Genomic DNA, 22841 nt, shown 5'->3' with positions numbered 1-22841 from the left:
TTGAGAACCATTAATAGTTGTTAAAGGTAGTGTAAGTGATATTAGCCAGAAAATAGCAGTCAGATGAATAAGGTTAGCAAGAGTTACCAGCCAGCATGTTAGTGCTGTGGGAACCAACACACGGGCACCGGTCACGAGGACGTCCCACATTAACATTTCTAGATGTACTCAAGAAAGACGCAGGAGTGCAAAGCACCAACGAGCTGGCCAGATGTATGGAGAACCGGGATGACTGGAAGCAACGATGGAGGGCTCGTCTGAGGACGACCTAGAGAGAGAATTACGGTATCGGAACAACTCTAATTGATCTGTAGTTAATCTAGGGCTGTCCCCTCAAAAATGATATCGTTAATTAGTGTACTGGGTCTTAGTCGACAATGACTTAATTAGATAATTAGTTGTTCTGCTTCCTTCCCGAGAGATTTACAGTATGTCGTTTGTGCAGTGATGGGTTTAAGAGATTTGTAAAAGCTGACTTCTAGTACACATTCGAGTTAGACAGGCTTGATTTATAACAATTGTACGGGGGCCGGCTAACAATATAAAGAGACATATTTATAGGAGAGGTAGACCCACCAAAAGATAAATGACCTCAGCCATCTTCACAAATATAAATAATTGATTCTTGCTGTCATCTAATATCATGTCTCATACAAAATGTAAAAGGTCTGGTACAGTAGGTCTGGTACAGCAGTGGCACTGTAGTGGTGCTATACATCAATAGTAACAAAATCACAAATCATAGCGACAGCCATACCTACAAGAAAATTGACTACATGAATCTAAGGATATTAATCAAATGTGTATAAGTTATCTTGCTGCACTGGCTCCTTTGCCTGCCCTTCTCTTTGCATGAACCAATGCGTTTATCCATTTGTGTCCCACTCCTCCTCTGCCAGCAGAGGGCGCTCCATTGCTACCGCACTCACAGCTTATACAGTTCTACCTGGCACCAAAGGCTATGTAAGGTTCTAGTTCTATTCTATGCCATGACATGAGCCTTAGCACATTGGATGCAAATGGAATGCATTGAAGTTGGTGGCAACTTGGCAAGTTGGTGGTTCAGGCCTATGAATGAACAAAACTATTTTATAACTACCATATTAGATCAATTGCCTTTGTCAGGTAATAATACAAATAAATAAAAGAAGACCTGCTTTCCGATCTTGCTTTTTCGATGTGCATATCGCTGCTGCCGGGCAGAAATCTTGTATGTCCATATTTCAAGTTTTGTGTGAATTAATGCTCTGCATGGAAGAGTGTCACACAAAAGGAGCGGAACATATCAGATCTACAAGCTCACAACGCAAGCTGTTATGGGCTGTCACTACGAGAAATGGGTGCCAGGCTGTCACAAATTGACAGTCTCACGAAGAGTCCATATTTACAGCACAGTCAGAAACTTGCCCTGTGCTCTTTAGAAGCCGTTTTCTGTACATATACAGTATGCCTATTGACACTAGTGTTGATGAATTATTGTATGTTGTATGTCTTTAAATGTCATGATGAATTCAATACATAGGACCACAATGGAAACAAGCCCCTGGGGCTCTTTGTGTCATCTTTTTAGCATCGTTGTTGCATGCTCTTACCACTGTACTGTTTGCAAACTGTTAATGAAGTATTCAATCAATCAAAACCGGGGGCAAAAATACCAACGAGAGCAGAATTGTAAGTTGTTGTAACAGCATGTCAACTCCTTGAAATGAGAACCAAAGCATCTTTAAAAAGGGAGAATTTGGGGGATTTTTAAATGGATTCTCTTCTCTCTCTCTCTCGCTCTCTCTCTCTTTGAGCCAGGGGTTTGTGACTGAGCGCAGGCTATCAGTGTGAAGCAGGACGATAGCAGGTTTAAGAGAGAGCGGGTCGTGTCTGTCGCAGCGGGGACAGGAGGGGAGAGGAGGGGGGATGGAGGTGTGCTTTAATACAGGAGGTAAGTGACTGTGTGGGGGTGGATGGCTGAGGTGAACCCAATGGGGGGCAGGGAGACATGGAAGAGCAGCATAAAGGAGAGGGGGGGGGGGGGTAGGGGTGAGATAGACATAGGGAGAAGACAGAAATATTGTAGATGTCGGGGCAGGAACCTCGGCTCGCACATCCCGATTTCAACTTTCTATGTTTTTTTCATAATGGTGAATGACTCATAAAAGAGTGTCGCACAAAAGCAGCTAATAGCTAAAAAGTGTGACTGTGTGTACCTGGTAGATGTGGTTGAGTTTGAGGTGTTTGAGCAGCAGTAGCAGCAGAGCAGAGATGGCCTTCACAATGATCTCCTTGTGTCTGTTCACGTCGATGCCCAGCTTCATGCTCTGCAGCACCGTGATGCTGACACACACACACACACACACACACACACACACACACACACACACACACTTTCAACATCATCTCCAATTCTCCACGGGTCCTCACTAATGCGCACTCCAGGGACGGTTGCATTTCTGTCTACATGCTCCGTCTCTCAGAGGGGAACTGTGGTTTGCCTACCGTTCAAAACATCGGTGGCAATTTAAAATGTCTATTTCTGTGAGCTAACCTTCCAGGAAGACGCAACAATGTCGTTGGTAGGCAACGTTTCTAACTGTGCACCTCTGAGACAGCTTTATGTATTGTTTTATAGTACAGGTTATCAAGTAGCCTACAGCAGCGAAGCTTAATGTCTCCTAAACATGAATTTAAAACAAATTAATCTACAATTCATTGTACAACAGTGATATATACTTCATTGTACAATGTACAACATAGTCATAGTGAGCTTGTAGATGTTCCATTTTAACTAGTTACTTGCACAAGCAGAGCGTGCAAGTACTGCGATCGGCGTGGTATCGTCTTGTGTACTCACGGCATTTCCTCAGGCAGGACGTCAGCTAGGATGTTGATGGAGTCCGTCTTGGCTTTGGAGGTGGGAGCGGCGGCCAGTAGCAGCTTCAGCAGGGCAATCTGACGCCAGAGAACATTGGACATCAGTGTTAGCAGGCCTGTCACAACATAACCTCCTCATCGCAACTTATTTGAGATAATCACAATTTATTCAGCATACTTAACTACATACTCGGTTATAACAGGGCAAACATCTGTGTCATTTTAGCTATATTATGCATTAGCATTAGCAACATAGGTTGTTCAGAAAACCATTTATAATTTAGGCATTTAGCAGACGCTCTAAATCCAGAGCAAAGAACAACACAGGGTAATGCATCAATACATAAAAATAGTCATCAAGAATTATACATAAGCTAAGAACCTAAGATCCATCTAACAGCAGAATATCTGTACAACGAAACTCCGAGTATACACTATTGAGTGCCATGTCTACATATATGGAGTTCCCTGTCAGCCAATGCCCAAATATGAACATACGGCCACTCTGCCAGTATGATGTCATATTGATGACATCAGCCTACCCCCATACATACATATATGGGGAGTTATCAATATTCCATCACCTGGGATCCAGGAAGAAGAAATGTCTAGGATGCTTGGAGTGAAGGGTGTTCCGGAGGTACTCACCACATACTGGGAGAGGTTGGGGAGCATGCCCAGATACAGCATCTCTGTTGGTGTGTCCTCCACCTCCTCCTGCCCCTGTGACACACACACACACACACACACACACACACACACACACACACACACACACACACACACACACACACACACACACACACACACACACACACACACACACACACACACACACACACACACACACACACACACACACACACACACACACACACACACACACACACACACACACACACACACACACACACACACACACACACACACACACACACACACACACACACACACACACACACACACACTTCAAACTTTGTATGGACACGGTCAACACCCAGCCATTTTTCAAGGTTTGCATATAGACTGTACATACATAATACAATGTGATTAAGAACTGACCAAAGTCATTGGACACTGCTGCAGCTCCTGTTCTCTCTTGATCTGTACCTCTGCGATGGACACGTACTTGTGCTGGAGGGGGTCAAACACACATCACATCAGGTTAAAAAAAAAACTGAAGACAGCTGTGGTCAAATTGTGGAAAATCACCCTGACTGCGTTCGATTTCTGCTTGCAAAGAGACGAGAGCGGAGATGACCCCGTTTCTCTGTGCAGAGCCTCAAAAGGTGCAAATGTTGTTCAAATAAGTGTTAAATAGCCCTATATTGTGATGGTAATCAATGCTATAGTATACCAATATATAGTCTGTACAGTAACAGGGCTCTCTCTCTACATTTTCAGGTCAGGATACCAATTTGATCCAATCAGGAGAGAGAACTCATACAGGCTGCAGGATAAACAAGTGGAACTGGAAGTGATGACACACAAATCAGTGAACACACAGCGACACCATTTTAACTGGAAAACTATAAACTGAAGCTGATAAATGGGTACTATTCTTTTTTATTTTCTGTTTATTAAAGAGCTGGAGAGATGGGCAGACCCCTGTTAGTAACTATATCAATTATTATTGGATATTATCTGAATAATACAACTTTAAACTTAGCTCTAAACTCTTTTGTTTTCACGAGAAAATATCACTTGCACTACCTTTAAGACCATGAACTCTAATGTCCCGATTCTGGGTAGTAGGTGAAAATCAGGCAGAAATTGTTACAGAATTTATACGCTCATGACGCACTTGTAGATGAGCAATTTTGCCAGCTGTCGTACAGTCTCTGTCGGGTGGAATCCTCATAATAGGACGACATAATATGACCAAAACCATAAAAGCGGCAGATCGACAATCTCAAAACGTGTCACTTCGCGCCACATTTCAAGCTCAAAACTGTTACGTTTCAGAATTCCAATTCCAAAATAGCAAAAGCAGCTACTTATGATGCTTTTGTGGTGTGACGCTGTAGTATGATCAAGTAGAGCATTAACCCATTCTGACCTGAGATCAGATTCATACGAGGTTTCCACTAGGACACACACTGGTCTGATGAACCCATTCTGACCTGAGATCAGATTCTAAAAATGTCAGTCGTTCTTCGAATTTTTCAAAAATAGCAGACCTACAAGCTCGTATCGCGCCACTCGGTGGCGCGATATGAGCTTGTAGATCTGCTATTTTTCAATAGCTAAAGCATAACATGATGCCAACACCAAAATGGGTGCCCGGTCAGAATGGGTTAACTAGCGGCCATCAATTAGTATGGCGTATATGGCCTTTTCTGCTTTCATTGAAAGTGTACAGTAAGCTGTACACTTGGGGAGGTGGGAGATTAATCGGCAAACACATCTGTATTGGCCGATTCTAGTTTTCTTTTTTTAGATTAATCGGCATCGGTTTCTTTACAGATCGGTGTCTTTACAGATAAACAAGCCCAAAGTAACAGCTTGAACAGATCTACAAGCTCGCAATATTAAATATAAAAGGCATTTAAGTTAAATCTGACTAGCCTAAGCCTGCAGTGCAGACACCCTGTTACATGTCTTTTTCAGAATGGACACAATTATATTTTTTCGATACAGAATGAGATCAAATCGGTAATATATCGGATATCGATATCGGCCAAAATGTCTCATCGGCATGTGTTTAAGACCTTCAGAGTTTGTTCACAGCAGGCAGAAAGCCATCTCCGACACTGCCAGCCGGGCCATGGCAGCTCGCCGACCAGGCACGTCCCACGGGGAGGAGCGTTAATGGGACGCGCCGAGTGACAGTAACAGGAGCATTCCTCCGCGTTAACGGTACGCGCACGTCGGTTACATTGCAAGCAAAAGCTATGGATTGCTAAAGAGTCGCGGCGGCGCTACGCCGGCCGAACACTTGGCAGTGATGGAGCAATCGATTTGAGGACGTGCTCAGCCACACAATGAGCCGGAGCTCAGCTCATCTAGAGGCTAAGGAGGAGTAATGGAGGGAATTACAAATGTGCGGGTGTAAATAGACAGGGAGAGAGAGTGAAGGGAACGGCAACATCCTATTCTAACAGCGTCTCGCATCCTGCGGGTGAGGTGGTATAGTCCCACATTTTAAACAATTTGCACAAAATCACTACTGGCTTTTCGTCCACTGCATGCCTGTATGATCTCCACGTGATATCAGTCGAAATTGTCATCTATTCTCTAACTTGTAACAATAACATTAATACAAAAAAAACACTTTCAACCTGGCATCCCTATTGTGGAAAATATAGGAGTTTAAAAAAAATATCTTTCAAAAAGGGTTTCCAAAATAGCAGAAACTAGCATATCTACAAGCTCACACGAGAAGTAAAAAGGGCTAAAAAAAAAAACTGTGTGTGTGTGTGTGTGTGTGTGTGTGTGTGCGTGCATACGTGCATGTGTGTTAGAAAATTTGGGAACCACTGCCTCAGAGTATGAACCGAATGGGACAGTCAAGCCTATAATTTACGTGCACCAAAAATAGCCGACCTGCAAGGCTTGTTGGTCGGCTATTTTTGGCACGGAAAAGTATGAATGGGGCGTCGACGTGACCGCCAGTGTGACTGTGTTCTTGTTACAGCGGTGCGCTCACTGCTATAACGACAGTGGTAGTGTGACTGTGTTGTTGTTACAGCGGTGCGCTCACTGCTATAACGACAGTGGTAGTGTGACTGTGTTGTTGTTACAGCGGTGCGCTCACTGCTATAACGACAGTGGTAGTGTGACTGTGTTGGTGTTACAGCGCTGCGCTCACTGCTATAACGACAGTGGTAGGGGGTTCTCTTCTCACCAGTGTGACTGTTGTTGTTACAGCGGTGCGCTCACTGCTATAACGAAAGTGGTAGGGGGTTATCTTCTCACCAGTGTGACTGTGTTGTTGTTGTTACAGCGATGCGCTCACTGCTATAACGACAGTGGTAGTGTGACTGTGTTGTTGTTACAGCGGTGCGCTCACTGCTATAACGACAGTGGTAGACTGTGTTGTTGTTACAGCGGTGCGCTCACTGCTATAACGACAGTGGTAGACTGTGTTGTTGTTACAGCGGTGCGCTCACTGCTATAACGACAGTGGTAGACTGTGTTGTTGTTACAGCGGTGCGCTCACTGCTATAACGACAGTGGTAGACTGTGTTGTTGTTACAGCGGTGCGCTCACTGCTATAACGACAGTGGTAGACTGTGTTGTTGTTACAGCGGTGCGCTCACTGCTATAACGACAGTGGTAGGGGGTTCTCTCTGTGTTGTTGTTACAGCGGTGCGCTCACTGCTATAACGACAGTGGTAGGGGGTTCTCTTCTCACCTGTTTGAGGGTCTTGACGCTCTCGTGGATGGGCCGGGGCAAGCCTACCAGTGTCTCCGTGTCACTGTGGAAATAAGCATGGACGTGTCACTGTGGAAATAAGCATGGACGTTTGTGGAAAACACATCAAACTGACTCACAGCTGGCCTACTGCAGTGGTGAAACAATTTTGAGGTTTGTACTTTACTTAGTATTTCCAATTTCCAGTACTTTTAATCCACTACATCTCGGATCCAAATATTGTACTTTGACGCCACTACATTTATTTGAAATCTACTTTTTCATTTTGTATTATCATTACAGAACATACAGTAACCACTTCAGCCCCATATACATTTCGGGCATTTGAAAATAGCGGATCTACAAGCTCACAATGTGTCGTGATGGGACCTATTTCTTTTCTTCATTATTAACAGTACCATATATAGGAACATTTGCTTTAAATGGGTTTTTTAAATCCTTTCTCTCCCATGTCCGTATATATATATATACTGCGCACACACACACACACACACACACACACACACACACACAACCCCCCCCCTATCTATCTATCTATCTATCTATCTATCTATCTATCTATCTATATCTATCTCTTAAAGTGAATGCTGATGGTGGCACCCCGTATCATATGATGACAAAGTATAAAATATTGCTATAGTGGTTAATGTGGTGATAACATGTTTGGCTCAAACACCCACTTTCCCAACGTGAAGCCGATGAACTTGTTTCTGCTGGTCTCCAGGAAGTGCTCGATGTCTTTCTCCCTGCAGACAGACACAGACAGACAGACAAGACAGTCAGAGAGTTGTAGGGCATGAAAGCTCGCCTGCTATAAATAACCTTCATTTGTACGACGCCGTGACAAATAATGTGCTTGTCAGAAAACAAAACTACTAACTAACAAAAAAAATATTAAGTAATAATAAATCTCTACACATGGGTATTTGGTGGGGCCACCATTGTCTTGGGAGGTGCAAACGACACAGGTAATCATTCAGCATTGAGTTTGTGAGATGGATCCTATATACACAGTACAGTGACAGATGTTTATGTCCTGCAAACGTGAAAAATTAAGACGGGACTTTTTCAAACGACAAACTCCTGAGTTACAAAAGCAGGACCCAAATCCTGACCCTTCATAATATCAATTTTGGGTGTCCTTGACTTGAAAACGTTTGTGAACCACTGCTGCACTAGGTTTTGTTGTCACTGTAGCTAAAAGTGATGTCTGGTATGTTGTACCGTCTGCTATTACAGCAGATGGCACTCTATGACATTCAACCAGTCGTCAGGGGACTAAATGATGGAGAGCTGATATAACCAAATAGACCCGGGTCCATATGGTTTCATTTTACGCCCTCAAGAGTTCAATTATCGTTAAACATCTGCATTACTAAAATTTCCAAGTAGTTTACACAATTAGAGAATAATTGTTATTTTGAGCAACGTTTGCCTGTTTTGGGTCTGAGAGTTTTGGGTCCGAGAGGCTAAATCTCATCAAATGGTGGTCTGTTGGCTCAAATAAATAATGTACCTGGATATGAAAATGGTTGAAAACCACTACTCTATGATGATACCTCTCTGCTTCACCATTATCTGTCTGAAAGAAGAGTACTACTCCACTCTACTGTCTCTGGGTTATAGGTTCTGTCTGAAAGAAGTGTACTACTCCACTACTCTACTGTCCCTGGGGGGAAACTGATTATGATTCTGTACAGCTGAGCTGCTGCAAACCTTTGAAGTCACATCTGAAGGCTGTCATGACTCAAAGTATACACACACACACACACACACACACACACACACACACACACACACACACACACACACACACACACACACACACACACACACACACACACACACACACACACACACACACACACACACACACACACACACACACACACACACACACACACACACACACACACACACACACACACACACACACACACACACACACACACACACACACACACACACACACACACACACACACACACACACACACACACACAAATCTGTTACTTTTCAGGATTCAAATTTTAAAAATTGCAAATCTTTTTGAGCTTGTAGAAGCTACTTTTGATATGTTTATGTGACGCTGCAGTATGATCACGTAGGCGTAGGGCATTAACGAAAAAACACACATTTGAAACTTAGAGATATAAGGTTTCTACAGATTTCTGAAAACAGAAATTAAAAGGGTCGGATTGTATTCGGCAATATATATTTGCTTGCCAGGAAGTGTCCACCCCCTTTTCTCACACAAGGTGAGTGCTAAATTAATGAAAATGGCTATGCCAACTTCAAACAGCCCTGAAGACTGATCTATTAACTGCTTCACCCTGCAGTACAGAAAAATAATTTGCTCACAACTAATCCTCCCAATATTAGACCTCTATCCTCTTAATGGAATTTACAACAATCTCTGCAGATTTATACTTAGGTGTCCTACGACGGTAGTCTGACATGCTTTCAAATACAAAGCTCCTGACGACTGGAACAATCTTCCTAGTTGTCCTAGATTGATTAACGCCTTCGATATCTTTAAAGCCTCTATCCTTACTCATCTTCAAATACCCTGCTCCTGCTTCTAATATGCCTCAGATTGTTGTCTCCACCAGGCCGAAGGCATGGGGAGAGAGTATGTTTTGCACTCCGTCCGTCCGTTTGTATTTATGTTGTTAATGCATGTTATCGCATGTGCATACAGTATATGTAACGGATTGTAGTCTGTGGTTTTTGATCTATGCTCATCATCTTCATACGAGTACCGTCATGCATTAAGTGCCTTATTTTCTGGGTCATTAGGTGGGGTGGGGGCGGCCAGTTTGGGAGAGTTTTCTGTTTTGTAATGTATGCATGGATGCATTTGTTGTATTGTTTTTGTCTACTGTATTTGCCGTTTTCTGTTGGACCCCCTCGAAAACTAGACGATATCCTTTCAATAAAAGGTTCATATGAAGACATGAGGCGAGCACTATTCGACCACACCGATTCACAAAACAGAGGTTAAAGGAGGCAGACTGTATTTGGCTTGCCCTCACCTGACTTTGGGGGCCCAAGGCAGGCCCTTGGGGAAGTTGAGCCTGTCGGTGGGGGGGCGGAGGGGCGGGGGGGGCGGCGGGGGCTGGATGATGACATCACGGGGGTCCAGGGGGTCCACCTCGCCCTCCATGCCGCCGTCCGGGTCCTCGGGGTCCTCGTCGTCGTCCCCGCCGCGCGAGTCGTCGTTCTTGAAGGGGTCCCGCTCGTTATACGTGTCCAGGCTGTCCTGCTTCACCAGCGGCTGAGAGGACAGACAGACAGACAGACAGACAGTTCATTAAACGCTCGTTATACGTGTCCAGGCTGTCCTGCTTCACCAGCGGCTGAGAGGACAGACAGACAGTTCATTAAACGCCAAAGCTTTTACCGTTTGCCCGGTGACCCAAACTACTAATCTCACGATTATGACATCTGGCCAAGACGATTAATTGTCATGCAAATACTTGCGGATTAGCAATTTAATTGTGTTTCCGTCATTGAACATTAGAACAAACTAAATAAATGCGGGGGGCTTTTAGGCTTTGTAAACAAAAGTTGCACAGGGCAGTTATGACAAACATACATATTGAATTACTGTATATATTTTTAAATAGATTAATAGTGGAAATATTTTACTGACTAAACAAAAGTCCTCTACAGCAGAAGAATCAACTTGTTTGTTTTAATGTCTGTTGCACATCTGTGAGGTCTGAATTAGACATTATATTGAAATTATAGTTATTTTATTAGATTGATATAGTTTACTTTTGTCAGGTCCAGGAGCTGCTATTGACTCACTGGAAAGGCTCCATTACACTGAATGGAACGGAGCCTTATCATCACTGACACCTGTGCTTAGTGCTTACCCTTTCATGTCAAGATGTCTGCCATGAAAATGTTTATCTTTGACAAAAGAGTTTTATTTTATTTTATTACCACTAACCCCACTATCACTAACTGTCTATGACTGAAATACTGTGTAATGATAGAATGCTGCGAGCATTTTCATTGGGAAAGGATCAGGTTTTCTTTTTGAAAAGAAATGAACGATTAACAAAATGTACAATTCCACTTACCACTGATCTGCTTTCCAAACTATACAGGTACAAAAAAAAATAACACCAACAACAAGCAAAGTATTTGGAGCGACAGCACTCCACAAGACTTTATATTTTTACACACACACACACACACACACACACACACACACACACACACACACACACACACACACACACACACACACACACACACACACACACACACCTCAACTGACTCTAAAAGCTTAATGAATGACTGTGAAGAAAGTGCAAGCATCAGGCATATGAGCATTATAGTTGAGCAGTCCACTAGTGCAGTCAATGTACGGTGGTTCTGAAGGTATACAGTAACAATAGTTTACATTAGTAGTCGAAGCAAGAGGTACGGCCAATTTATACTTTGTCAAATGAGCCCATTGTAACAAAAAACATGACACATTTCCTTTCATTGTTTTCAGCCGAAAATACGTCCTTTTTATATTTTTGCCATTCAATGTGATCGTTCAACGAATTATAAATGACAGTGAGTGTATGGTGAGACAGTGCAGAGGGAGAGGTGAGTCTGCATTGTGAGCCAGTCCCCATGGAGAAGCCATTCTCTGCTGCAACAGCATTAGCTGGGGTTGTTCTATCAGGGTTTGAAACTACAGTTGAACCATTCAAGAGGTAAAGCAAAACCCCCAAAACAGCAACAGGAGGATAAAAATGCCCAGCATAGAGGGAGCTTCATATTCTTTTTCCCCAAAGACTCAAAAAGGAAAACTCTGACCTACATTTAAAGTGGCAACATTGATTAACCAAATCATGTTTATTTTTTCAGCACTGTACAAGAGAAACTCTTTAACTCTGTTATTTCATTCCCCCCCCCCCCCCCCCCCAATGAAATTTAGGATCGAGTGACATATTTTGATTGATGATTCTTTGTATTGCCCCGCTCACAGACAGGCATTTTGATTTGCCTGTGTAAGGCGAACGCTGTCAATACTACTTAAGGAGAATGCTATCATTGGATTTGCGAGCAGGACGTGTGGAAAATGTGAATGCCGCGGGGAAAGTGACGTGTCGGATTTTCACACCACGTGCCTCGCAAACAGGATTCAGGTTGAAAAGCAGTGAAGTTGTCCTTTTATACGAACATTTGGGGCGACACACACACTGACCCGAGACGCTGTTGCTTACACTCCATTGCATGACAAAATATAAGGGAAATCCTTCACTTTTTCATAAAAGCATAAAACTTGGTACACTCTTACAGTTTGGGGTGCAGAACATTTTTTCAAATTTTTGCCATCACAAAAACACATACCTATAATCAAATTATGTATTTTGCATCATAACTCATGAACCAACCACGTTAACAATGCTGTTGTTTTTGTTTGTTAGTTTTCGTTTGCATTTTTGTGATGGCTCCATTTCTGAAAATGTTCAGGCACCAAACCGTACGAGTGCAGTTACACGCTTTTATGGGAAAGCGAACAAATTTCCACATTATTACCAGGACTAACGTGTCAAAAATAGCCTTCTTTAAAATTGTGTTCTTTTCGGTGTGCTGCTGCACCATCATACGACGAAGTATAAATCAGGCTTGGGTCCAGTGAGTGAGTGAGTGAGTGTGTGGCCGAACCTGCTAGCATGATGTGATGACCGCTCAAAAGGAGAGAGAGGGGAGGGGCTATTGTTAAACCCGATTCATACTTCGTGGCGTGACGATGTCTCACGCCATCCTCGGCACACGCCACCAACGTGCGACGGAGCATAAATTAGGCTTCTAATGTCTGCTGAGGTGACCCCGGTGACCTTGCACCTATGGTTAACAGTGGACGGTCAGCACTCCCCGGCACCCAATGACAAACAGCCAGCCAAGTCAGCCGTGTACCTCCCGCACAAAACCCACCCTGAGCAGGCCACTGTGTGGTGGTGGGGGGGGGTGTGGAGAGGGGGAGGAGAAGAAGGGAAAGGAGGTGAGAGGCAGCGGAGGAGAGGGAAGAGGAGGTAGGGAAATGAGAGAAGAGAAGGATGAGGTGAGAAAGAGGGGGAGGGGGAATATGACAATAAGGTAGAGCATGAAGAGTAGTTAGGAGGAGCGAGGAGTGAGAGAGAAACTGAAGAAGAAAAGTCAAATAAATTGGATTTTGTTCAAGATAATCTCCGTAAATGTTTCAAATGTTTTGAAGCAACTGTGGGCTATATGCAACTTGACATAGGCACTGAGCTGCATGCGACCGATTGCCGTTCCACAGCAAAAATGTGCCTGTGATGAACAACAGTCTGGGCCGTCACTAAACTGGACATTGACACAGATGGTGACGAGTAGAATCACTTCCGAGGGCCTACTGTAGGAGTTGACAGTGACATGGGACTGGAATACACAGAAAATCGGGATGACTAAACTGGAAGAAAAATAAAACAAAAAGAAAGGAAAGGGACAATGCGACACTCTCTTAACCACATAGGCCTAACTCATGTTGTGCAAATTTGGAAAAAGTAAATACCGGTATGCTAAAAGGAAATGCATTGGAAATCTGACGAAAAGTTGGATGGGAGGAGCTTGATAAGGGACAGAGTAAAGGGACAGTCGTAAAGGACAGAGCGACAGGAGTGAAAGTAAACAGAGAAGAAAGTAAGGATGGTGGTAAAATGGAGAGAAAAGGAGGCCCGAGAAAGAAGAGAAAGGATGTAAGAAAGAAGGGGAGGAGAAGGGGGGAAGGAATGGGGAGTAAAGGAGGTTGCAGGGCAAGTGCAATAAGCTCAAGGCAAGAGAGAAGATGCAGAACGGAAAGAAATGAAACAAAGAGGTTAAAAAAAGGAGGGAAGTTTTGGGTAAAGACCTGCTTCTTGGGGAAAGGACTGTCTCCTTCCAAGCTATCAACAAAGGCACTCTGTAGGGACACAAGGGAGAGGGGCAATGAGCAAACCAGAGGGTCAGCAGATAGAGAGAAAAAAGAGAAAAAGAAAGAGAGAGAACCTGCCGTGTGTGTTTATTATTATTTTGTAACCTATTTTTTTCCCACCCAGTGTCAATTAACTAATGTAATCCTGGGCGCTACACTCCCTCTGCCAACCCATGGGGAGAGCAACGGACTGACCTCATACTTCCTTCTATGCATGAGGAGTCCAAGCCACTTCTTTTCACCCGGCAGGGGGAGAGTTGCCCCAGTTGGATGTAACATGTGGAAGGAACACGTTATTCCAACCAGTTTATTTCACCTCCATCAGGCGCCCCAGCTGGCCAGGGGGTGGCAGTTTAGAGACCAGGATTACTGCATGTTTTTTGTGAGGGTACCTACTACCTACCCTAGGGGACACGGGGAGAACATGCAAACTCCACACAGAAAGGCCATTTCGCCAACCCCACCCAGGGTATGGGCACTGATGACGCAGAGGAGAGCACACGCTCCCAGCGCCCACAGCGTCCCCAGTGGGAATCGAACCCAGGACCTTCTAGCTGTGAGGCGACAGCACTACAGACTGTGCAACCGTGTCTGCCGCGTGTTCATCTAACTCTGAGAATATGGTCAACACACATAATTTGACTATGCATCAGACTCCCAATTAGATGTTAGATGATTCAGATGGATGATTAAGGAACAAAATGATTAAATTGCAACGTTTAGGCCGGGTTAAAAGCCCCTCTCCAAAATCAAAACTAAATACTGAAGTAGGCTCAAATCATGGCTAGAAAACAGATTTAGATTCTGATTGTTTAGTGGAATCGATGGCTCCGGTTAACCCTATAAGAAGGTCACAGGATTCCCTTCTACATTTGTTGATAAAGTGTGTTAGCCAGCATCAGTGAATGCAGCAGTGGGGTGTACACCACCACTGTAGCCAGGCTGGCAGCTAAGAAGAGTCCAAGATTTAAAAGGTTACCCGCCATTTGTTAACTGCGTGCTGTGTTAGAGCACAGTGCAAACAGCTAGCCATTAATCACAGCAACGGCTTACGTGTGTGTGTATTAGTGTTCTGTAATGTACTGTTGTCGATTACATTATGGGTGATATGGATGTCGTTTCACCATCTGAATATTGTAGTCTTGTACGTGTATACTAAATATCGTCGATGTGGAGACCTCATCGTGTACGTCCAAAACTTGTTACTTTTCACGATTCAAATTCCAAAAGTAGCAGATCTACTGTAATTAAGCTCAAAACACGTTGCTGCGTGCGTAGTGCGCTTCGAGCTTGCAGATATGCGACTTTTGATGCTTTCCTGTGACGCTGTAGTGTCAACAAGTACGGTGTTCATTTACGGAAAAACACAAACAATATGGAGATAAGAGGTTTATGACCGACAGCAACGATATTAAAAAAGATTATATATATAGTGTGTGTGTGTCTGTTTATGAGGGCAGGAAACCACACTCGTGCGCGACAACATCTACAGATCTACACGTGTATTAATGTATGCACGTGCGTGTGTGTGTGTGTGTGTGTGTGTGTGTGTGTGTGTGTGTGTGTGTGTGTGTGTGCGCGTCGCTGCGTTCGTTACCCTGCGGCTGCGGCGTCCGCGCTTCTGCTGCTGCTGCTGCTCTATGAGCTCCATGGCGGAGGCGGGCGGGGAGGCGGCCCGCATGGCCCGGACCACCTTGATGCTGTCCTCGGGCAGGGGGGGCAGGCTCAGGCGCTCCCTGCCGCGCACCTTCAGCTCCTGGAGGTCCTCGAAGCCGCCCAGGGTGAACTATGGGGAGAGGGAGGGGAGCCACACGCAACGGACAGAGGTCAAATGGTCAAATCCATCAATCACATGTCCTCCTCACAAGTGTGGTAATGCAAACATGTGTGTGTGTGTGTGTGTGTGTGTGTGTGTGTGTGCGGGAGCGCAACCGCTTCGAATGTTATCAACCGATAATCACCAATATGTTCGTCAAGAAGACCATGCAATGGAGGCAATATGGACATTTCCACATACTGCCTACCACAAATAGGCGACTAGGAAATGACGGCTTTGCTCTACGGTTAGAGTTAGATTTAGTAGAAGGGTTAGAAGTCGAACACGCCAAGCGCAACGTCGGACAATGGCTGACAACGTCAATATGTAGGAAATGTCCAATACTGGCTCCATTGCATGGTCTTGATAAGGGCTGATGACGGAGATTCAATCATCTGATAACATCCGAAACGGCTAGTGAGTGAGTGTGTGCACGCGTGTGCGCATGTGTACGTATCTGTGTTTGGGTATACCAACCAGCACTGTCTTCCAGAGCAGCAGAAGGACCTTCTTCATGGGGAAGTGAGGGGCGTTAGTGTGTGTGTGTGTGTGTGTGTGTGTGTGTGTGTGTGTGTGTGTGTGTGTGTGTGTGTGTGTGCCACCAACCAGAACAGTCTTCCAGAGCAGCAGAAGGACCTTCTTCATGGGGAAGTGAGGGGCGTTAGTGTGTGTGTGTGTGTGTGTGTGTGTGTGCCACCAACCAGAACAGTCTTCCAGAGCAGCAGAAGGACCTTCTTCATGGGGGAGTGAGGGGCGTTAGTGTGTGTGTGTGTGTGTGTGTGTGTGTGTGTGTGTGTGCCACCAACCAGAACAGTCTTCCAGAGCAGCAGAAGGACCTTCTTCATGGGGAAGTGAGGGGCATTCATGCTGCAGAACTTGGTCACCATGGTGAAGAGGAGCAGGGCCAGCGGCTCGCCGTTGTACACGGGAGACGCTGAGAGGTCAGGGGTCAAAATGGGTTATTACGAAAAACTCAAATTGGAAGAAGAAAAAAAAAATTTTTAGTTAACTGAAATAAAAACATTAACTAAACTAAACTCGGGGGTTTACAAAGTCATCTGAAACCAACTGGAATCACAGAGGAATATTTTTCTTAAAATAAATGATTAAAATAGCAGCTCTATTAAGCTCACAATATTGTGAGCTTCTATAGATACAGTAGATCTGATATTTTAAAAAATTGTCAGAGCTCTTGCCCCATAAAAACCAAAACTAACAAAAATGCACTAAGAATCTTTACAAAAAAACAAACTAACCCAAAGAAATCAAAACCTATAACAACAACATATTGAGGTCAAACAATACCCAGTTCATTCTTGAAGGTCTCTCTGGTTACTTTCCATTCTGGTCTGTCATCTTCCGTCTGAACGCGGATGGTCTCCACCATGAGATACATGATGCTCAGTAACACCCTGCGCGTGCGCACACACACACACACACACACACACACACACACACACACACACACACACACACACACACACACACACACACACACACACACACACACACACACACACACACACACACACACACACACACACACACACACACACACACACACACACACACACACACACACACACACACACACACACACACACACACACACACACACACACACACACACACACACAACTGTAACTTTCCTATAGAGTTCTAAAATTCTGCCCGGACACTAGTACCCTACCCTAATGCTAATAGACCTTATGCAGACTGTGGCCATGTCTACAGTGGATTTTTATGAAACAAACACTTTGCAGATTTGCGGATAATAATTCAAGCTTTTCATACAGCTGCAATGTTGGTGAGTGTAAAGTTGTTTAATGCAATTAGATAGGACTTTTCTGTTTGGATGTATGGATGTATCTAGTTGCCACCCTGCCATTAACTTAATGGCAAGATGCCTACCTGACGTTTTCAGGCCGGGACGCGCCTAAAATGTATGCTAATTAGTCAGGCCGGGCTGAGTCTTGGGCCGACCCACTTAGGGCCGTGCCTTAGTTTTTAGGCCTGTTAAGAACTCAAAACCTTCCAGGGAGTGGGACAAGAACCTGTGTTCCAGTGGATCCAGCAGTTATTTTAGTCACTATAATATCCTTTGAATACTTTCAGTTTTCATTGGTTCAATATTTATAAAACCCACAGACAGACAGACTTGACCATGTTCATTCACTTTCAAAATCTTTTCGAAACTAGCAGATCTACGGTACAAGCTGACAATTCGTTGTGAGCTTGAGCTTTTGCCGTTTTCACCATATGGCGAAGTAGGACATTCATTTACGAAAATACATAAAATATGGAGTTCCATGGTCTCTGCCCTACATCGACAACACGGTAGCCTACGTGTGATATTGTTCCTGTACAGTGAGTGTCTTGGTCTGTGACCTTTCACAGAAAATCCATCCCATTACACCAGCGGTTTTCAACCCTTTTCATTATCAAGGTCCATTATTTATTAGGCATTTGAGCCACGGACCACCATTTGATGACATTTAGCCTCTCAGACCCCAAACTGAATATTTTGTCCACAATTCCCAGCTGTATCGATGTTGGTACCATTAGGAGAGAGAACAAGCAAACGTTGATCAAAAATAATTATTATTCTACATTCTCTAATTGGTCTATTTGGTTTCTCAAGAGTTAAAGATCTATAAGGGTCCATTTGGTTACCGACTCTCCGTCATTTAGCTGGGGACCCACCTGGAATCCCCTCAAGGACCACTGGTTGAAAACCACTGCATTAAACAAACAGAAAACATTCAAAAGCAATGTGTCCTGGGCTGGCGGAGAAATCCAATTAGACTTTAGCAGATTAGTTGTGATTACGTACATGTGCATCAGCTTGTTTATAACAGTCCAACAACTCTTTTAATATCATTATCTACACTACAGTATACATAATTAAGCTTGATGGAGAAAGAAAAGGGCTTTAGCAACAAAAAAGGGAGATGAATATATATTGAATTATTGGTTGCACAGATACCATACTGATGTAAGTTGCTAATTTATCAATTTGTAGTGTAGTGTTTTTTATTTATTTATGATTTTCTATATATCTACACTACAGTATATGTGTGGTGTTTGCCACTCACCGGAGTTCTGTGCTGTCCGCCAATGAGATGGCTGGTTTCCTCACCGCACTGCTACACGCCTGGTTGTTACTGCACAGACACAAACATTTAACTTCATACATTTAATACCTTCATAATATGCTAGAAACTGTAGTTGTTAAAAAGTTTCATACTGTAGTGCTGTTGTAATACGTTTCACTGGTTAAATATTTATAAAACCCACAGACACACTTAAATCACCCACGTATAAATCGGACGTCAGGGAGACGGCGAGATAATTGGTAATTGGCACCATGTCTAATAGCAATTTAATTGCTCTAAAATAAGATCTTCTACTGAGACTGGTGGGAGCTCTGAGTCCTCAGGTGGCTTGAAATTGCAAACACACACACACACACACACACACACACACACACACACACACACACACACACACACACACACACACACACACACACACACACACACACACACACACACACACACACACACACACACACACACACACACACACACACACACACACGCACACACACACACACACACACACACACACACACACACACACACACACACACACACAAAGACGCTGTCTATCACTTCCTGACACATTTCTTGTCGATAAACCTCAGATCTTCTGTACCCCATTTTAATGACCATTAACCACCATGTTAATGAGAAAGACTTCTGTCTGACAGAGAGAGAGAGACAGAGAGAGTCTCATGGATTAAGTCGCCAAGACTGATTTCAGTCTTAAAAAAATAAAATATATCTGCATCAGAACATGCATCAAACTAGCAATAGAATAGAAAAAAGGGGGTGGGTATAAAAAGAGGGACAGGGTTAAATTAGGAGGCAGAGAGCATACGACGTGAGAGGATGGACGGGGAGAGCAGAACAGCAGATTGGATGTGACAGCGGTTGACAGAGAAGGGGAGAGGGATGATGAAAGATGGACAGAGAGGGAGGGGGGGGGGAGAGAGAGAGAGAGAGAGAGAGAGAAGGGAAATGAGACGAAACACAGACACATAATGGAGGGAGACACTAGGCGAAGATGGAAAGAAAGTGAGTGAGAGAGAGAGAGAGAGTGAGAGATATCAAATGGAACACAACCGCATTCTGCATCGAGTGACGACTTGGAACGCATCTGTGTCACCTTAGCTTTTAACAACTTTAACCATTATTTTAAACTTTTAATTTATTCACGGTATACACAGTATATGAATACATATCGTTGCTGCCGGGCAGAAGGCGTACATCCATAATTATTGCGTGTAAATTAATGTCCTTCCCCGTTTTGTTTTGCAAGTGAATTTTTTATTGTTTAATCTCAAAGTCAGAGCTGCGTCCCTCCTCAGGACCAGGAAGACAAGACGAGGCCGTCTTCTCTCCTTCCCCCAGTAACAACACGTCCTTCCAGAGGAGATGCGGAGTAAAAATAGACCCAAAGTACACACTCTTCACACCTCTCTGAGAAGCGCACAAGACAGACGTGTTTACTTCCACTACCTTCGCTGTCTGTCTCCCCCTCCATCACTCTTCTGCCCTGTCTGTCCGTCCTCACGTCCCTAGTCCCTGCTATCAGGACAACTGACTGTCTGTCTGTCTGTCTAGTCCCTGCCATCAGGACAAAAAGTAACACTCATGGTGATTTGACAGCAGGGGTAATAGTATTTACAGACTGTTGTGTGTGTGGTGTGTATACTACTCACTCTATCTCCATGCTGAGGAGCTCCAGCAGGGCAGTGAAGATCCCCATGTCGTACAGCAGGAAGACGTTGTGTCTGGACCAGTGAAGAACGTCAATGTCCGTGTCACACTCGTCAAACACCCCTGGAGGGGAAAAAAAATAAAAGAAAAACACACAACACAAGGGAGCGCTGATGAGCTGAAGGCCGAGTGATTAAAACGCAAACGAGTCTTTCCCATGCTGCACCGGGTAGATCTGTTGTTCCAGCGAGCCTCCAGAAGCAAAGATTTGAGTTAAAAACCTTTCCTGTGAAAGAATATATATTGAAACTAGATTTGCACATGTTTTCATAATTATATAAAAAAAATCAGATATACAAGCTTGTATATCTGCTATTTTTCAACAGTTAAAAGTTTAAAATAATGGTTAAAAGGTGACATAGGTGTGTTCCAGGGCCTAAGTACGGTGTCAGAATGGAAACACGTGTGTTTTGTCTGTTGCATTGTTGATTGTTGCAGCCGTTACAGTACATGGTACAACCAGTCTCTGTACAAACATACATGAAAAGAATCTCCCTGTGAACGATACTCCAACCATGGAACGATTATTCCAGAACTTCATTGCAACACACTCACTTGCAAAATATTTGGGGCACAATGTTACATTTTTTATGGTATTCATTTATTTTTCAGAACCACTGGGACTTCACTGTAAATGAAGTCCCGCCTACCCTTCACTGTGTACCCCTGTGTCATAAACAGTGTTGGGCAGTAACTACTAACTAGTTACTAAATCAAATATTACTGTAACATTATTACTTTCCACAGTAACTACAGTAGTAGTCGTGTAACTTATTACAATTGCCGAAGCAGCAATAACATTAGTTATTAATTACGGTATTGTCACAGTCCTTCCGGGATACTGTATGTGAATGTGATATAAAAAGCCAACCCTAAAGCCATCCCTAAACTGGACAGTGACAATTGGTGATACGCACGTCAAGGTGCACGTCAAGTTTTACGGAATCCATAGCACAACAACACATTAGAATATTGTTAAAAATGAAAAAGGCCAGCCCACGGGATCTGAGAGGTGAACAGGATGTAAAGAAAAACACTGTGTGGAGTGATTGTTGTGGGCCGCTGAATAAAGCTTGTTTTGACCAAAACACGCACACTGGGAAAATAGTGCGAGATATATATGCATTTTTTTGTAAATCCGTTTACATTCAGGCAGACTGAAGAAGGGAGTTTTCACTTCCGGTTAAAAAAAAATCGGTCTCCTATAGCAACCTAGACCCATTCGTACGTTGGCGAAGAGCAACCTTTAAGCGTACCTATCACTGAAAACATGGTTCTGACGTCTGGGGACGTCATTGGCAGGGGTGCCTGTCACAGACATGTGCAGAGCAAGTTCTGTCAGGGAACTCAGTGCAGTTGTTGGCGGCCATCCATTGGGCCGTATCAACTCCACGTCCACATCCACTCCTCCAATCACACACACACACACACACACACACACACACACACACACACACACACACAATCTGGACGTTTGCACTACTCATTCCTGCTTTCTTTGCTGCCGCCATGTTGTTGCTGCTGCTGCTCCACTGCTGTCGTTGCACAAACAATGCTGCTCACCCACCACCACCATCCTATAGCTACCACCTGTTGTTCTGGATCTGCTGTTTATGTACGGGGGAATTCAGAGTCCCTATTCCATTTAGACCCGAGTTAAAAACATTAACTTTGAAAGAATATATATTCAAAGATTTGCGCCACATTTTTAACGATTTATCAAAAATAGCAGACCTACAAGCTCGTAGCGCGCCACTCTGTGGCGCACTATGTGGCGCACTATGTGGCGCACTATGAGCTTGTAGATTTGCTATTTTTCAATAGCTAAATTATAACATAATATTTTAAAACAACAAAAGGGGTTCCTGCCCAAAATGGGCTATTGTTGATCAAGAGTACATAAAAAATAATCACATCCAATTCATCGCCAAACCATAATAAATATATTGCTCATTTTATATTCAATGGAAATATAGACATAGTCTATCGATTCAT

General features: G+C 43.8%; 1 protein-coding gene across 3 annotated transcripts in view; it reads right to left on the bottom strand.

Annotated features, from left to right (window-relative positions):
- The window catches only part of strip2 (striatin interacting protein 2), a 49320-nt gene that overhangs the window by 8741 nt on the left and 17738 nt on the right, over nucleotides 1-22841 (bottom strand). For 2 of the 3 annotated variants that reach the window (XR_013963591.1, XM_080757652.1), the window contains exons 5-17: nucleotides 20789-20909; nucleotides 19098-19166; nucleotides 17308-17414; nucleotides 16809-16936; nucleotides 15784-15972; nucleotides 14124-14174; nucleotides 10276-10517; nucleotides 7921-7986; nucleotides 7220-7283; nucleotides 3925-3996; nucleotides 3511-3585; nucleotides 2843-2940; nucleotides 2199-2325 (exon numbers count right to left, since the gene is read on the bottom strand). Coding sequence is in view for 2 of the 3 variants with exons in the window: in XM_080757652.1 (XP_080613778.1) it covers nucleotides 2199-2325; nucleotides 2843-2940; nucleotides 3511-3585; nucleotides 3925-3996; nucleotides 7220-7283; nucleotides 7921-7986; nucleotides 10276-10517; nucleotides 14124-14174; nucleotides 15784-15972; nucleotides 16809-16936; nucleotides 17308-17414; nucleotides 19098-19166; nucleotides 20789-20909 (1409 nt within the window). In the remaining variant the exon portion in view is untranslated. The remainder of the gene's footprint in view (nucleotides 1-2198; nucleotides 2326-2842; nucleotides 2941-3510; nucleotides 3586-3924; nucleotides 3997-7219; nucleotides 7284-7920; nucleotides 7987-10275; nucleotides 10518-14123; nucleotides 14175-15783; nucleotides 15973-16808; nucleotides 16937-17307; nucleotides 17415-19097; nucleotides 19167-20788; nucleotides 20910-22841) is intronic. The other variant, XM_080757653.1, reaches the window with a different exon arrangement.

Source organism: Protomyctophum bolini (genome assembly GCF_963924005.1).
Source record: "Protomyctophum bolini genome assembly, chromosome: 23".
Taxonomy (NCBI): domain Eukaryota; kingdom Metazoa; phylum Chordata; class Actinopteri; order Myctophiformes; family Myctophidae; genus Protomyctophum; species Protomyctophum bolini.
The sequence above is the reverse complement of the archived record's forward strand: the minus strand, read 5'-3'. Positions and strand labels throughout refer to the sequence as shown.